This window comes from Nannospalax galili, unplaced genomic scaffold (genome assembly GCF_000622305.1).
Source record: "Nannospalax galili isolate Female #2095 unplaced genomic scaffold, S.galili_v1.0 scaffold800, whole genome shotgun sequence".
In the NCBI taxonomy this organism is placed as follows: Eukaryota; Metazoa; Chordata; class Mammalia; order Rodentia; family Spalacidae; genus Nannospalax; species Nannospalax galili.
The window spans coordinates 3,282,260-3,301,227 of record NW_008347125.1 but is presented as its reverse complement, the minus strand read 5'-3'; the positions used below and the strand labels follow the sequence as shown (position 1 = coordinate 3,301,227).

Here is an 18,968-nt window from a genome sequence, read left to right as displayed (position 1 = left end):
AATAGACACTTATTCTGGTTATGGATTTGCCTTTCCTGCACGTAATGCTTCTGCCCAAACTACTATCCAGGGGCTTACAGAATGCCTTATCCACCATCGTGGTATTCCACACAGCATCTCTTCTGACCAGGGAACTCACTTCACAGCCAAAGAAGTGCAACAGTGGGCCCATGGTCATGGAATCCACTGGTCCTACCATGTTCCCCACCATCCTGAAGCAGCTGGCTTGATAGAACGATGGAATGGTCTCTTAAAGACACAGTTACAGTGCCAATTAGGTGGCAATAGCCTGGAGGGCTGGGGCAGGGCCCTCCAGAAGGCAGTGTATGCTTTGAATCAGCGTCCAATATATGATACAGTTTCTCCTATAGCCAGGATTCACGGGTCCAGGAATCAAGGGCTGGAAGTGGAAAGGATTCCACTCGCTATCATCCCTGGTGACCCACTAAGGAAATTTTTGCTTCCTGTACCCTCGACTTTGCACTCTACTGGCTTGGATGTTTTAGTTCCAGAGGAGGGAGTGCTTCTGCCAGGAGAGACAAGAAACATTCCATTGAACTGAAAGCTAAGACTTCCCCCTGGACACTTTGGGCTTCTGATGCCCTTAAGTCAGCAGGCTAAGAAAGGAATAACAGTATTAGGAGGGGTGATTGACCCAGACTACCAGGGGAAAATTGGACTGGTTCTCCACAGTGGAGGTATTGAAGATTATATCTGGAAGGCAGGAGATTCCTTAGGACGACTTTTGGTGTTTACCCTGTCCTGTGATTAAGGTCAATGGGAAACTGCAACAACCCAATCCAGACAGGACAACAAATGACCCAGACACTTCAAGGATGAAAGTATAGGTCACTCCTCCATCAAAAGAGCCAAGACCTACAGAGGTGCTTGCTGATGGTGGAGGAAATACAGAATGGGTCACAGAGGAAGGTAGTTAGAAATACCAACTCAGGCCACATGACCAGTTGCAGAACCGTGGATTGTAATTGACGTATTTTTTTCTTGTTTGGTTAAGAATAGGCTTGTGCATGTATACACATATGTTAAGCAGATACTTGAGTTATTCTTTTTTGACACTAAAGGACTAAGCATTCCTTGAAGACCTTTTCACCTACTCTAAGATATATAATGCATTGGTCATTGTATGATAGGATAGTCATATCATTTAAGTGAAATTATGATCTCAACATTGTTTTCATTTGAAAATTAAGCATGACATAGAGAGATGCTATTGGGTATCAAGTTGACAAGGGGTGGACTTGTGATTGCTAATCCTGTGTATCAACTTGACTGGATCTGGGATTAACTGAAATGAAAGAGATCTTCTTGATTGGATCATCTGAAGCCAGAAGACACACCCTAAATGTGGGTGTTACCTTCTGATGGAAGCCCGTATAAAAGGCCAAGCAGAGGAGAATGCTGCTTGCCTTCTCTCTCGCTGGTGAGCTCATCTTGCTGCTGCAGACTGAAGACTAGCTGATCTTTTAGAATTTGTCAGACCTTCAGCACCAGATTGGGACTACTGAGACATCCAGCCTTGTGGACTGAGCAACTATGGATTCTCAGCCTCTCCAGTATGGTGCAGCCATTGTTGGACTACTCGGACTCTATCCTGTGAGCTAAGCTGATAAATCTTTATACATATATATTCACCCTACTGGTTCTGTTTCTTTGGAGAACCCTGACTAATACACCAACTATTCACATAAGTTGGCATTTACTTGTGGTGTATGCATTCATAGGTCATGTATGTGTGCATTTTTGATGGCTCTCTTCCTCTTCTGGCCTGATGGCTCCTCTGTAGGCTCACAGTACGACTGCCTTCTTCAGTTCTCCTTCCTCATGTCTGGAGCTTTCTCTCCATCTTTTTTTCTTTTCTGTGCTTACTTCAGTTCTTGGTTTATTTCTTTCTCTTGATGTAGTGTAATGCAGTGGCTTTCTGTGAGAGTGCATTGCATTCTTTTAAGGGTTTTAGCCATTCATATCTGACTGTGCTTACTCTTCACTTAGAGTTAGTCAGTGCTCAGAGTTTTGCTGCTGTTTTGCCATTTCGGTTACAGAGCCTTTGTATGTAACCTCTGTCTTTTTTCTTAAAACTTTTAGTTTTTTTTTTCTTTGCCCCTGGTTTTCATTTCACAATGAGCTCTGTTGGGGATGTTTTTCTTTCTGTTTTGTTCTTTGAGTGTTAGAAATTTTCTTACTGTTTATCTCCTAATTTTCTCCTCTAATTTTATAACTTTTTTCCTGGAATTCTTATTTATCTATTCACCTCCTGGCTTGATTCTCTTTTTAAATTTTAATTATTTATTTTTATTTAGTTATTTATTTTAGGTAGCATCTTACTATGTAGCCCAGGCCAGTCTCAAACTCCCTATGTATCCCAGGCTGGTCTTAAATTCATGACCTTCCTGCCTCAGGCTACAGGTACATGCAACTACATCCAGCTTACTTTAATTTTTGACTCTCATTTTTCTCCTCTTTGCTTTTATTCCCATCTCTTGGGATTTCTTCAACTGCTTTTTTTCAAACAACTCTGTTGTTATTCCTTGTTATATAATTTTAGATATTATCTATGCAGTTCTACTATAGATTATAAAAGGTAGAGCACTCTGTTGACTATAAAAAGTAGAGCACTCTGTTGACCTCACACATGTACTTTTTGTTGAACTTTCTTCCTGTCATCATGCACACACAAAATTTTATTTTTTAGGACCCTGTGGTGGTTTGAATGAAAATGTCCCCCATAGGTTCCAAATGTTTGGACATTTTGTCCCCAGATGATGGCGCTGTTTAGGGAGGTTTTAGAAGGTGTGGCTATCCTGGAGCAAGTATGTCACTGGGGGTGGGCTTAGAGGTTTCTTAAACCTTGCCAGATCTCCAGTCGCTCTCTTGTGCCTGCATGATGATGTGAGAGTTGAGCTTCTGCTCCTCCTCCAGCCACCTCTGCCACCATGCCTCCCTGCCAAGATGGACTGTAGTTCCCCTGGAACCATAAGCTCAAATAAACTCTTCGTTCTATAAATTTCTTGGGTCAGTGTTTCTATCACAGCAACAGAAAAGTGACTAATAGAGACCCTTTTTTTTTTGCTTTCATGGTTTTCTCTTCTTTCATAAATGTAGTACTTTTTCATATCCATTTGAGGATATTAACTTCAATATGATCATTTCTTATGAACTATTAATGTTCCTTCTAATTCATTTTTTCTCTTTTGATGTCTATTTTTCAAGGTAGAGAGTTTCCTTCTATGCTTTTTGGTCCTTAGTGATCCCTTAATATTTAATGTTGATGGACTCTTTAAAAAAAATCCAAAGCTCTGTGCAAGGTTATCAGAGTTTGTCAACTGGTTTGTCAACTTAGATATCACTTTTTTATTGAAGTAACCAAAAATTATCTATAGGACTTTATCCTTGGGATATTCATTCCCCTAAAGAGGGATTATCTTATTCCTGACTTGTAATTATAAATCCATGTGATAGAATTTTGAGGAGTCAGCAGCGAAAAGAGTTATCTATCTTTGCAGTCTCATAATTGTAATATTTATCTCATTATATGTTTGGAGGCCAAAGTCCATACATTAAGCCTTATCCAGAGATTAACTTCTAACTTTAGTTAAGAGAAGAAAATGAACAGTCAACTACATGGAGAGAGCATCTACAACCCTACAGACCCTCCTATAGACTTAAGCCAGTCCATTCATTTTGCTGCCTCTCTGTGTCAGTCAACTTTTCATCACTGTGACAAGATACCTGAGAAAATCATCTTAAATAGGGATTTATTTTTGCTCACAGCTTCAGAAGTTTCAACCCATGGGCACTTGGTTCTGTTGCTTCTGGGCTGTGGTAAAGCAGAATATCAAGGCTAAGAGCAGAACCTCTCACCTCATGGAGGACTGGAGGCAGAGAGAAAGGAGGCTGAGGTCAAGTTCCCACAGGGCAACCTCCCACCCCAATGACCTGCTTCATCTAGCTAGGCCCCACCTACTTGTCTTTACTACCTCCCAATAATGCTGCCAAGTTACTGATCCATGAGTAGATTAACTCATTGATGAAACTAGTACCCTCATGGTCCAATCACATGCTAATAGTGCCACCAGCTTAGGACCAGGCACCCACACATGAGCCTTTTAAAGGAACACTTTATATCTAAACCATGATACCTTCCTATCTCTGGCTTTTGGGAACAAATGAGGTCCCAGTTCCTGAGCCTGTTTGAAATACTGTGTTACAGAGCAACTTCTTGTTAGCTAATTCTGTGCAGGTGCTTTTAATGTGTGTGTGTGTGTGTGTGTGTGTGTGTGTGTGTGTGTGTGTGTGTGTGCACATATGTATGAGTGGTGTGTGATTTTGTATTTGCCTGTGTGTGGGCACATATGTGTGTGCAGGTGCATGTTTATGTGTGTGTGTGTGTAGGCCAGAGGTTGATAAGGAGTGTCCTCCATGACCACTCTCCACTCTTTTTGCCGTGGCAGGGTCTCTCACTGAACTAGTTTAGCTAGTCTAGCTAGCCAGCTTGCTCTACCTCCCAAGCACTGGGACTACAGACAAGCCAGCATACCTGCCCGGTTTCTATGTGGGGTCTGAGTGTCTGAACTAAGGTCATCATGCCTGTGCAGCAAGTGCCATCTCCAGCCCGGATTTTAGCTTTCTTTGTTTTACTAAATCAGTTATAAATTATCCATTGCCTTCTTTCTCCCAAAATTTTGTTATTGTTACTTATAACAATAGTCTCTCTCCTCTCCTCGCTATTCTTCTTAATTCCATTTGTGTCATTATAGGGGGCTTTGAATAGAGCAGAAACATATGCTAGCTGTTGTGTTCAGAAGTAGAATAGTCTTCTTTTTCATGATTATACTAGCTGACATTTACCGAAAGCTCATATGCTATGCAGTGTGCAAAGTACTTTTGAAGATTTTCCACGTCACTCCTGGCAACTCATGTGAGTAACATGAGATAAATGCTATTGTTATGATGCTATCTTACAAACAGGGAAACTGAAACTTGGGAAGTTAAGTGATTTATAAAGGGTTTATGCAGCAAAAGCACAGTTGAGCCAAGACAGCTTAAGTCTAAAACCTATGTTCATAGCCAAATATACTGTAATCGTTCTCTATGCTGCTAAATGCTGTTCATAAAGATAATTCAGATAGGAGCTGGAGAGAAGGAGATTAAGAGCACTGACTGCCCTTCTAAGAGAACCTGGATAGCTGTTAACAGCAACTACCCCTAATTTCAATTCCAGGGGATCAGACAGCCTCTTCTGGCCTCCATGGGTTTGCATGCATGTGATGCATTTGCATATATGCAGGCAAAACACTCGTTAAATAAATAATTTTTAAAAGGAAATTCAACACTGGGCATAAGTGTGCCTTTAATCTCAGCCCTTGGGAGACAGAGGCAGGCAGATCTCTATGAGATCAAGGCCAGCCTGGTTCACATAGTGACTTCTAGGCAGGCTGGGACTAGGGAGACCCTGCCCAAAAAAAAAAAAGATAATTCAAATTTTTGATGATGTAATTGATACAATATATGAAACAATACTGTGTTTTATTAAGACTTTGTGAATGAGGATCATATGGTTTTAGAGCTTCAAAGGCATTTAAAATTATCCAGTGATTTCCCTTGTGTTATAAGTGAGAAAATAAAGCCAGAAAAGTTATATTATGTGATTTGAGCCAAGCTCAAACACAGTGTGTTTTTATGTGTTTATGTGTGCATGTGCAGTGTACATATGCATGTATATGTTAATAGGTTGATATAAAATAATTAATAATTTATATAGAAATACTTTAGTTTTGTGTTTCTGATAAAAAGTGATTTTACCATATAAAATTAAAATCTTTCCAGGGTGATGTAATTTCTTTTGGTTATATATCAAATTCTATACCTAAACACTGTAATTTGTACTAACTGGGCTTGCTCTTTGCCACTGGAGTACCCATGGTGTGGGCAAGATTAGCAACAACTGATGGCTTTTGTCCTGTTTCCTATTCGTCTGTACTGCTTACTCTAAAAGTAGTGTATTTATATTCCATTTTTCTAAAAGGAAAATAAGTATAAAAGGATGGATTTGTCCAGATAGTCTAAAAATAGAATGGTCTAATTCAGACTGAATGAGATTAAGTTTTTCATTTTTAGGTTTTTCATTCATCTTCTATTTGTTGCCTAGAAATAGCTATCAGTGCATCCTAAGTGTCAAAGGACTGGGGTAAGAAGAGCAAGATCCTTCACTAGTCTCCATGAACTTCAGGAAGAGTTTATATTTATTTGATTAGTTCTTCAGCCTGGCAAGAATCGTATGCAAACAATGTCTTAGAATTGTTTATTTCTTAGCTATTTTCTGATTTTAAAAATACATTTTTTTCTTGTTATAAGTTAAAAATGCCCATGACTTCTGTTTTCTTAAATTGCTAATATCTTAAATTAAGGCTTTTTAGGTTTACAGAAAAATTGAAGACTATAAAGAGCTCCTGTAGATTCCTTCCCCTATCTTATCCCAACTTCCCTTTTTATTAATACATTATGTTAATGTAGTACATTTGTCACAAAAGGAAAGCCAGGATTGACACATAAGTGATTATAGTGCACAATTTCCACTATTTTCATCTTTTGTCTTGTACATTCTATGGGTTTTCACAAATGCAGACATGTATCTATGATGATAGAACTGTAGGGATTAATTATACTACTATGAGTCCCTTGGGCTGGAGAGATGGTTCAGTGGTTAAGACCACTGGCTGATCTTGCAGAGGACCAGGGATTGATTCCCAGTGTGCACATGGCAGATAACAATCATCTGCAACACCAGTTCCAGGGGAATCCAACTCCCTCTTCTGACCTCCATGGGCATTGCACAACACGGATGCACCTACCTACATGCAGACAATACACTCATACACATAAAATAAAAATAATAAAATATTTTCAAAAGTAGAAAGTCCCGTGTGTTCCATCCGTTCCTCTCCTTCTCTGAGATCACAACCATTGATCTCTTACAGTCTCCATAGTGTCATCCTTTGTGGGCTGTCACATAGGCGGAATCATACAATAGGCTTTTCAAATTGGCTTCTTTCACCTATAATATTCATTTAAAGCTATGAAAAGTCTTTTATTTTTAATTTTTATTTTTGTGTGTGGATATACACGTGTGAGAGGTCAGAAGACAACTTTTTCAAGTTAGTTACCTCCTTTCACCTTTACATGAGTTCTGGAGATCGAATTCAAATTGTCAGGCTTGTGTGGTTAATGCCTTTACCTGATGAGTCATCACACTGGTCCTCTGCAAAGTCTTTTTGTAGCTTAGTAGCTCACATTTCCAGGGTACACTCCATCAAGGCAGGGAAGTCACAGAAATAAGAACTTGAGGCAGCTTGAGGTCAACATTGTATCCAGTCAGGAAGCAGAGGAAAACGAATGTTTGTGCTCAGCTCACAAGCATTCTTTCTCCTTTTTATACAGTCCAGACCTCAGCTCATAGAATGGTGCCACCCCCATTTAGGGTGAATCTTCCCACCACAATTAACCTAGCAAAGCTAATTCTTTACTGTTGGCCAGAGGCTAATTTATGATAATCCCTCACAGGCATGCCCAGAGGCTTGACTCCTAGGTGATTCTGGCTCCTATCAAGTTAATCAATATTAACTATTACAAACTAGAATCAGATAACTTCAGGCCCCTTCAGAGTTGATACTTTTGTGATTTTTATAACCAAACAAAGTGTACTTATATGTAATAATAATATATGTAATGACAATAATTATCAAACCAAGTTCTTTCTCTGTGGAGCTTACATTTTTAATTGGAAGAGCAACACACATTTTAGAAGTTATTAGGATGAAGTCAGTGTTATAGGAGTGATTGCGATTAATTGTTGAGTAAAAGATAGAATTGGATATTTTCCAAAACCCTGTGTGTTATGACTGAGGGTATAGCTCAGTGGCAATATACTTGCCCAGCATGTACAAGGCCACTGGGTTCTAGCTTTAACAACAACAAGAGCAACAAAATCCTATACAAAAAAAACCTCCGTGTCTTGTAAAGCACAAGTCGCTCTCAAAGAACCTAGGTATCATAAAAATGGAGGGAAATAAAGCATATTTTATATATTTATATTATACCTTGTTATATTGATCATTTGTTAAAAATATCAAGTACTGAGCATACAAAAGGAGACAGGTACAAATTTGGGCTCTTCACCTTTTGAGACACACACAGCAGGAGCTCTGCCTCCCTGTAGGCAAATGTGCTTACTTGTCCCCCATTATCCAAACACCCAGTGTTAGATGCTGCAGTAGGGCTGGTGCGGGCAAAGTGGCTCCTGCCAGTAAAGAATACTCAGGTCTGGTGGCAAATGGTGAGGAAACACCTAGAGGCCTGTATTGCAAGTGGCCTAGGGAAAAAGGAGAGGTTGCAGAACTCGAAGCTAGTTTATTTTATACATGTAACGTACATTTTCCTGGTCCAAAGAAGCAATTAAGCTTCATTGCTTTTAGCCAACTGAAAAACAGCCTCCCAAGGTGAAATACTTGACGAGGATCTGACACCCTAATGTCACAGAGACAGGGGTCATGTGTCTGAGTCTACTAAGAGAACAATTTATGTCACAGACTGGGTTCCTACCAGAATATTAAGGAATGTTGTTTGGGGGTGAAGCTCTTTACTTACTATCCTTCTGAATTTTCATAATCCACTGAGTACCAAAGTTTCTGAACATCATGTGTGGGAAAGGAGGAGATGGCTGGGGCTGGAGAGATGGCTCAGCAGTTAAGAGCACTGGCTGCTCTTGCAGAGGACCCAGGTTCAGTTCCCAGCACCCACATAGTGGCTAACAACTGTCTAGCTCCAGGGGATCTGATGCCTGCTTCTGGCCTCTGTGGGCATTGCACACTTAGATTCATATAAGCACCCCCCCCCGGCCACACACACATACACAAAATGAATCTTTAAAAAAAGGACATGACTGCAGGCTTCTGGACTATGTGTCACAGTTTGTCTCAAATGTGAAACAGCATAAGGTAATCCTCCTCCCATCCTCATACATCCTTACAACCACTCAGGATCACCTAAGACCTGTGGCCATATTAGACTGAAGAAGAGACCATCCTTCTGCTTGATCTCTGTAGATGGTGAATGCAACAAATACAGCATGACCTATTTGGGCATCTAAGAGCCCTTTGCTTCCCTTACCATGAAGGGGTAAGGAGCTGTATTGTCTAGACCATCAGTAAAATTCCCCTGAAGTTATAATGTACTCACTATTGAGGCTGGTGTTTGCTTCCCTTTTCCCTAACAAAATCAGTATTCTGCACAGTGTTATAATGTTCAGTGTAACTCGCAGATTGGCAATAAGGTAGGCCAGGCATGGTGGCACATGTCTTTCATCCCAGCACCCAGGAGGCAGAGGCAGGTGGACCTCTGTGAGTTTGAGGCCAGTCTGATCTACAGTTCTACATAGCAAGTTCTAGACTAGCAAGGGCTACATAGTGAGACCCTGTCTCGAAAGAAAGAAAGAGCTTCCACATTTTTAAAGTTCGTAATATATGTTAAGAAAAGGCGGGGAAGGAAAGAAGGAAGGAAGGAAGGAAGCTGCAAGCTGTTAAGTAAGTGTATTTTGGAATGGAGTTGTAATTTGTAAAATGGGTGCTTTAACATTTATCTATTCTCAACATCAAATGTTTATTTTAACAAAATAATTGCCAAAGTTGATTAAGTAAACCTAATCAGCAGATGATATGACAGCTAGGCTGGAGTTAAGGTACCAAAGATTGCAGTACAATGTCTTTTTTAATTTGTGAGATTTTATTCTACATCAGGCATTATGTGTACCAGGACTACTACAAGAACAAAGCAGCTTTTAGTAAAATTAGATAATCTGCTAGGAGACAAGGTTTTTATTGATGATTAAGGCATTAGTTCACATCCTTATACTTTTCAAGTGAACGGAGTCTAATTTAGTAATTTAATGGAATCTGCTTTGTGAAACTTCAGACTTACAATTATAATTTCCAGATAAGCTGACCATCAGTATACTAGAAAGACCACATTTGCCACATTCTCAGATGGACAGAACTTGTGATATCTTCAGCTGGATATTGTGTGTGTGGTTTGTCAGTGGAGATGGAAAGCGAGGGGAGGCCCCAAGTTCTGCAGTGTTCATCCCTCAGCAGTCCAGCTGTGTTCAGGTGTAACTCTACAGTGGGTAGAGTGACACACTGAGTGACACACTGAGCCTACCTGCTTGCCAAGGCCACTTCTGTCATGTGGTTTTCCTTCTTAGGCACCTATTAGGAACATTCATACTCATTATATTGTTTTATTAAAAAGCACTTATCAATCTGAAAGTTATATATGTGTCAAACACACACACACACTGATGTGGGAAGACATAGCTCTGCTGTGGGTGGGACATTCCCTGGGTAGGGGATCTTGCACTGTATAAAATAGAGAAAGTCAGCTGAGCACGAACCAATATTCACTGTTAGGTCTTTTTGAGACAGGGTCTCCTTGTAGCCCCAGCTGGCCTGGAAATTGCTATGTAGACCAGACTGGCCTTGAACTCACAGAGATCTGCCTGCCTCTGCCTCCCAAGTACTCAGGAAATTTTTATATTTTTTAATACCATTGAACACAGTTTTAAAATATTGAATGTCTCTTTCCTCATCAGTAAAATGTGTGTAGTAGATCAACTCATTTCTAAAGAGTTCTTGATGTCTCAAGTCTATAGCTTTATAAAGTTAGTTTAGTCCTAAGCAAAATATCTAAATTACTTTTCCCAGAGGTAGCCAAAAATATTTAATGACATGATAAAGATGTTCACACTTTATTGTTAAAATTAAAATGAAAAAGTAGTATGTTTGTGTAGATATAGATATAAATATGAACACATTAATTATAGATTATTGATTTATACCTACATAGTAAGATTTCAAGAGATTTTTATTTTCCTTTTGCTATCCTATAATTTCTTTACCAATTCAATTAATTTTATAACAAAATAATATACACATCTGAAAAAAGTCTTTGTTTATACATTGTTTTAATTCAGCACTCTATGAAAACCAACACTTTGAAGGAAGACACAACAACGGACTTGAAACAGCTTCTCCAAAAGTTGCGAAGTGTGATCAACGAGGAGCCTGACATGCCTCTGAGCAAGACCAACGAGAATGGGAGGACACAGTCCCCCACAGTCTTGTAGGTGTCTAAGACTACACTCGCTCAGAATGGCAAAGCTCCTCTTAGGAGTGAGTTGCCGTTGAGTTGTCCCTGTGTTACTCTCTGAGGGGGTGAAGATCTAAATAACTCTGAAGAGAAAGTAAAGTTACCAGGAAAAGCAACATGAAAACGGAGGGATTAAGCAAATGTAAAGAAACTGAACACCCAGAGAAAATGAAGCAGTCACTCTGTTCTGAAAGTAATCAGAGACTGGGAGTATGGCTCCATGGTAGAGCTCGTGCATAGCAGGTGCAAGGCCCTAGGTTCAGTCCCCAGCACTGGATGAAAAACAGTGCAAAGTGTTACTCATAGTTAATTACAAACAGCTTCCCCATACGTAGCCATATTTGAATACCACAACACCCTTTGAGACAATGCAGAACAAGGCTTATTCTAACAATGAAAAACTCAAGTCTCAAAGGGCTAATTTGCCTCCAGCACAGTCTACTGTAGAGCTAAAACTACATAGCATTGAGAACTATTGAACACTCAAGGAATAAACTAATAGGAAAAGCATGGATTCCCTGGCGATTCCTGACAATGACATATCAAATTAATAGAGTCTGATCTGTAAAAAATTCGGTCAGCTCACCAGCCCTCCCTATACATATTTGCAAGAATCAATGAGATTCTCATATTCTTCCCAAACACTCTTAAGCTTTGTCTGAACTGTTATAGAGATTAACTTATCTTAAAGCATTTTAATATGGTATCTATATACTAGTAAAATATACTAGTACTGATATCATTTCTGTAATATTAATTTGTATCTAGATGGAAAATATCTAAAAGTAATACTTTCTGAAATAATATCTCTATATAAAACCAATCTCTAGTTCCTTAAGATGTTCTGATAACATGTATTAACCCAACTGCCAATGGATTAGCTGGAAGTATCTAATTGTTAATATTATCAGTAATGGCTCAGTTACCTAACCATGACACTATATTATCTAAATCACATAATGTCAGAAATATTCTATATCCTATCCCATCAAGGAATACTTACAATTTTTTTTGAGACAAGGTCTCACTATGTAGTCCTGGATGGCCTAGAACTCACTTTGTAGATCAGGCTAGCCTGAAACTCACAGAGATCCATCTGCCTCTGCCTCCTGTGTGCTTGGATTAAAGGCCTGTTCCATCATGCCGGGTGGCATTTGGCATTTTTTTTCTTTTCTTTTTGTTCTCTCTCTCTCTCTCTCTCTCTCTCTCTCTCTCTCTCTCTCTCCCCCCCCACATAGGAAAAAAAATGATCCCTCCCTCCCTCCCTCTCTCGACTGGGTCTGAATTCCTGCCTCAGCATCCTGAATGCTGAGGTTACAGGCTGCACTGCTACACCCAGCTGAACACTTTAATTTTTGTTGTAACTCTAATAGGACTTCTAAACCAGGGTTTATTAGTTAGCTCATTTGACAGGTGAATAAATTTCACCATACATTGGCTTGCCTCCTGGGGACAAATCCAAACTGCTAGTTATTCCCAAGGATTACAGTAGCTTCCGCCATCAGGTTCACGCCAGCCACCAGTGAACTTGAACTGTATTGAGACTATCAAGCATGAATAGATTTGAGAATTTGAGTTAATTTTCTGTAATCTTACAAATGACCATGTCATTAAAGTCTAACCTCTACTTATTAAGAAGTTATGGAAGAAAACTGGTGTGTGATGCACACTGTAATTTTAGCACTAGTCAGGAAGAGGCAGAAAAATCACTGAGGGTTTGAGACTAGAGAGCATGGTCTACATAGTGAGTCCCAGGCCAGCCAGGACTATATAACAAGACCCTGCCTAAAACAACAACAGCAACAATGGCAAAAAGCCCCTAAAAACCCACAACAAATTCATCAAAGAAAGTATTTCTTAGTTGATCAACTCCAGAGGTAACCAGCCCTTCTTAAATTTGCTTGGAGATCTAAAACTACATTTGTGGCTTATATAAATGAGCAACTGATTATTTTTTAATGCTTTACTTTTATTTAACGTGTATGAGTGTATTGCAAGTATGCCCATGTTGCGCAGTGCTCATAGAGGTCAGAAGAGGGATCAGATCCCCTGGAATGGGAGTTATAGACAATTGTTAGCTACCCATGTGAGTGCTGGGAACCAAACCCAGGTCCACTGCAAGAGCAGCCAGTGCTTTTAAATGCTGAGCCATCTCTCCAGGCCAGCAATTGGTTATTTTTAAAAGACCAAGAACCCAGAAATTTCCCTGTGCATCATTAACTCAGTTATATTTGCCTACACAGAGATGATAGAGTAAGAGACTGCATTATTGAATCAAGCCTGAGAGCAGACCTCTGCCACAGGTAAGACTGTGGAACTTGGAATCATTCAATTATCCAGAATTTTGTATGTGGCCTTTTGAGATAATTTTCTTGGAACTTGATGGGCATATTGGCTTCAGGGAAGGAAAGCCATTATATTGTTTAACTTACTCTAAAAAGAGTTTCAAGGTACTAAAGGAATTCACTTTCTAGAAATCAACTGAAAGCTTTTTCTTATTTTAAAATTTATTGATTGTGTTTACTATCATTATAGTAAAGTACCTGAGATAATTTACAAGAGGAAAGGTCTATTTGCCTCATAGCTGTGGAGGTTCCAATCCAAGATAGGACATACCCTTAGCTTTGGGACTGCATTGAAGCTCTCAGGTGGCAGATGGCAAAGAGTGCATGCAGCAAACTGCTCACCACTGAGCCAGATGCAAAAGAAAGGACCACAGTTTCCTTTGTGGTCTTACCCCAATGACATAAGGACCTCCCACAATGTCCCACCTCCTAGAGATTCCACCCCCCTCCAATAGATCCGTGCTGAGGACCAGGCCTTTAACACTTGGGCCTCTGGGGACATTCAACATCCAGTTCAAAGCACTGATGTGTCACCATATGAAGCTATTCATATAATATCCCACACCAAAGACTTTTTTACATTTACATGTATTTCCAATGGTCTATACAACTTTGAAGAGTGGTCCAAAAGGAAGTTATAACAACCTCAATATATGGTTATAAGACTTACTAAAAACTATCCTATATTCATCAATAATGGAATAGCTGATTTTTAAATGAAATTATTTTAAAAAAGTCATAAAGAAAATGTATAACCCTTGGGCTGGAGAGATGGCTCAGTGGTTAAGAACACTGGCTGTTCTTGGAGAAAACCTGGGTTTGAATCCCAGCACCCACATGGCAGCTAACAGCTGTCAGTAACTCCAGTTCCAGGGGATCCGACAGCCTCTTCTGTCCTCTGTAGGCACTGCACGACATGGGTGCACTTACCTACATGCAGGCAATATATGCGTACACATAAAATAATAATAATAATAATAAAAAGAAAATGTATAACCTTATATAAGAACCCCAAAAGAACAAGTTCTGAAAAGAAATATTAGCAAAAAAAGAAAACATATCTAATGTTAATTCCTTATTCAGAGAAGACACGGAGGTCATTGCTTTAAAAAATGTCCTGTGTCTCCTTACTGCACAGCGCTAAATACTGGCTCTTAGTCTAGCATGGCAGACACACTGACTTCTAGAAACCAACCTTTACTCCTCATCCTATGCTCTAACCTAAGCAGAGCTTTTTTTTTTTCCCTCAAGGCAGGTTCAAGCTGGCCCCAAACTCACTGTGTAGCCAATGATAATCTTGAACTCCTGGTCCTCTGGCTTCCACCCCTCAATTGCTGGAATTATAGGCTTGGGACACTACTCCCAGTTTATGTGGTACTGGAGATCAAACCCATGGCTTCGTGCATCCTAGGCAAGCGCTCTACCAAATAAGCCACTTCCCTGGCCCCTAACTAGATTATTCCTGATCCTGATTCCAAAAGTTCATTTCTCTTCTAAGAATCATCTTTTTCTATATTTATTTATTTGGACATGTGTACACATGTATGTGTGTCTATATCTGTGTAGGTCAAAAGACAATCTATGGGAGTCCATTCTTTACTTCCACCATGAGAGTGCCAGGAATCAAATTGAGGTTGCCAAGCCCGTCTGCAAGTGCCTTTACCTTCAGAGCCGTCTCGCTGGCTCTCTTTTCTTTTTGCTTCATCTTTTCTTCATACTGTTTCCTCCATGAAGAAGAGCCAGAGCTTCAGCCTCACTCTTTTGAGTCTGTATTCATCTAAAATTAATGTTCATATGGGCAATTTGTTTTGTCATAGCATTAATACTTTGTGATTTATCTAACTTTTTCTAGCTATCTGTGTAAGAAAAAAATGGGCTGGGGTGTAGCTCCTGGTAGACTATGTATCTAGCTTGGCATGAAGCCTTGGGTTCAATTCCCAGCACCCTCCTCCCACAGAGAATAAACTTTATCTCACAGATGTTTATATTAGTGATCAAATAGCACTCTGAGCGTCTCTAACTTCTCCCACCCTTCTACCAACAGAAGCAGCAGCTCATTAAGGGAGTCCACTGAAGGTAGCAAGTCAGGTGAAATGCTTAGCAGGCAAGAAATTGTTTTATCATCCCTAATCGACAAAGTGTCACTTTTACTACTGTTCACTAATTCAAAAGACCATTATCTCCCTGTACTGTGCCACGAGCTGGACCATGCCCTTCAAACACAACACTGAGAAGGACAGATTTGGGTCCTGGCCAACAAGTTGCTTAAAATTATAAGATCTGTTTATTGGATGACTGGAAAAAACCTCATTTTTATCTTTTCTGTTTTTACTACCCATAAAAATAGAGTTATCTAATTACTCATATCGTAAGAGCAATAAAGTTATTTCATACTCTGAACTGCTTAAATTTTGGTTAAGAATGGGCTTTCTCACCCTTGGCACTTCCACATAATGCCCACTATCAAGTAGCCATTCAGTAAATGCTTTTTAGTGAATGAATCAAGTGTCACAAATACTTTCTCTCTCTGCTATTCTGTCACAGAATCTTTCTAAATATATCTTTCTTTTAACATAAAGAAAATATGTTGATTTCCTTTTCTCTTATCGCTATAACACTACACTGTTCCTATAAATAATAGCTGTAATTTTATTCTATTTTCTGATTGTTTTAGACATACTTTAGTCTTTCTAATCTGTGTGGTAGGCATTATTTTCCATATATAGATCAGAAATGAAGAATGAGGTTGGTTAAGCAACTTGCTAAGGTATACAGCTTATAAACGCTAAAGGCCAAATTTGAATTTAAGCCAGTGGCTTCAAAGCACATGTTTGCGGCTGCTACTGTATATTGTCCCTGCACTGAGCTACTTGGGAAGATGCTGATCATAGGTACAGGGCAGAGTGGAATTGCTTCCTTGTGGTAACAAAAGCTCTGCTGTAGAGTTTCTTTGTGACTAGAAAAATCTACTTCTTTCTGCAATGAAGTCATAATACTGTATTTTATTTATTTATTATGAAAATATTGTTTATTATGAAAATATTGTTTCACAATAACAGCAGTAAAAACTCAGCATTAAAAGTGCAAGTGAACAAAACTATAAGATGCAATTAACTCAATAAGGAAATAAATGCTATTAAGTCTCTTTTGATTAGGTATAAGACTATCACAGTTCTCAATTCCCCCTTTCAAGATGAGGTTAAAACTATTTTCATTGTAAAACAAAGATGCTCTTTGCTTTTATTCACTGCCCATAGTATTTTATTCATAGGAGTCATTATGCATATTACAAACTGAAGACATGACATAATAATAAATGCAATATTGATGGTTATTCTGTCAACCTCATGAGAATTTTTGAACTACTGGAGAAGAAAAGTTACAATGAATGTATCTACTAACAGTGTGACTCAGCAATGAAAAATGATCTGAGGGTTCGAAAGGTGGCTCAGTGGGTCAAGGTGCCTGCAGCCAAACCTGGTGGCCCGTGTTCAATTTCCTGGGACCCAAATGGTCAAGGGTGAAGAGAGAGAACTGACTCCCACAGACTGTCCCCTGACTTCTGCACATGAGTGTGCATACACACACACACACACACACACACACACACAAACACACACAAATAAAAATTTTAAAAAGTAAAAAGAAGATACAAAATGTCATATGCTTTTAAATTTTTCAATCTCTTCCAAGCATACAATGGAGTTCCCCAAATGCTGCACTGATAGTTGATTATCACAGTACTTTTTTTCATGATAAAATACAGTATTATGACAACCTCATTGTTTGTTTGGCATAGAGTCTTGCTATGTAGTCCAGGCTGGCCTGGAACTCAGATCCTCCTGCCTCAGCTTCCCAAGGTCTGGGGTTGTAACTACATTCAGCTTGTTTCTTCATTTTCTTAAAATTTCTTGGCTTTATTTTTATTTTATGTGTATATGTGTATTGTGTGCATGTATACAATACACCCATGTCATGCAATGCCCTCGAAGGACAAAAGAGGGTGGTGGATCTCCACTGGAGTTATGGACAGTTGTTAGCCACCATGTGGGTACTGGGATTCAAACCCAGGACCTCTGCAAGAGCAGCCAGTTCTCTTAACTGCTGCGCCATCTCTCCAGTCTGTTTCTTCATTTATATTTTTATTTTTTATTTATATTTTTATTTTGCCTGCATGTATGTAAGTGCATCTGTTTTATGCAATGCCCATGAAGGCCAGAAGAGGGCATCAGATCCCCTGGCCCTGGACTTCCTAGATGGTTGTTAGCCATCATGTGGGTGATGGGAAGCAAATCCAAGTCCTCTGGAAGAGCAGCCAGTATTCTTAACCACTGAGTCACCTCTCCAGCCCCAGTTTCTTCATTTTTAAATGAATGTTGAGATGGCATTTCATAGTTCATAAGAAAAGTGATTTGGATTTATAGCTGTTATTACACAAAAATGAATTGTCTAGCCAAGATTATTTTATTGTATTTTGTCTTATACAGTTTTCACAAGTGGACTGGGTATGTAGCTCAGTTGATAGAGTACTTACCTTGCATGCAGGAAACCTTGGGTTCCCCAGTACTACATAAACCAGTTGTATTGGAGTACACCTGTTATCCCAGTAGCAAGAGATGGAGGCAGGAAGATCAGAAGTTCAAAGTTATCCTCAGCTACACAAGGAGTCAGAGGACAGCATGGACTACATAAGACCCTGCCTTTAAAAAAAAAAAATCCGTGGGTACTGAATGCAAAAAGATAATGCAGTACCAGTAAGAGCTCAGTGAGTAAAGGCACCTGCCACCAAGCTGACGATCTGAGGATCTCTAGGACCCACTTGGTGGAAGGAGAGAACTAACTTTGCAGGCAGTTCTCTGACCTCCACATGAGTTAGTATACATGGCATGCATGTATATCCGCTCACATGCACACAAAATAAAATTTTTTTAAAGTTTAAAGATAATACAACTTTGTATTCCCTCTATAGGCATTTATGAACTTCTGCAATTTAGGGTTATAACTGCCATCTGAGTTTATATTTCAAGCTATCACATTTGCCTGTATTGGCTTGCTTTGGTCCGTGTGTCTTGGTGCTGTGCTTGTGAAATTAAGTGTTTACATTGCCACATGTATTAGTTTCACTAAGTCTCACACTTGACAGAGACAACATAAGTGAGGAAAGATTTATTTTGGCCTGCAGTTTTGGAGGATTCAGTCTGTGGTAGGTTGGCCCATGCACTTGGACAAAACATCACGAAGGAGCATGTGTGGCAGAGGAAAGCTGTTCATTTCACAGAAGAAAGGAAGAAAGCAGAAATTGGGGGAGAGGGGCTACTGGATGGGGTCAGGGCAAGATACCTCGCTCAAGGACATGCCCCCTAGTGACCTACTTCCTCCAACTAAACCTCTCCCTATAATGCCATC

At 39.5% G+C, this 18,968-nt stretch overlaps 1 protein-coding gene across 1 annotated transcript in view; it reads left to right on the top strand.

Annotated features, from left to right (window-relative positions):
* Window positions 1-18,968, top strand: part of Ccdc158 (coiled-coil domain containing 158) — a 100,559-nt gene that overhangs the window by 72,659 nt on the left and 8,932 nt on the right. The window contains exons 18-19 of the mRNA XM_029568533.1: window positions 11,042-11,190; window positions 13,461-13,520. Of these exons, the coding sequence (XP_029424393.1) occupies window positions 11,042-11,190; window positions 13,461-13,520 (209 nt within the window). The remainder of the gene's footprint in view (window positions 1-11,041; window positions 11,191-13,460; window positions 13,521-18,968) is intronic.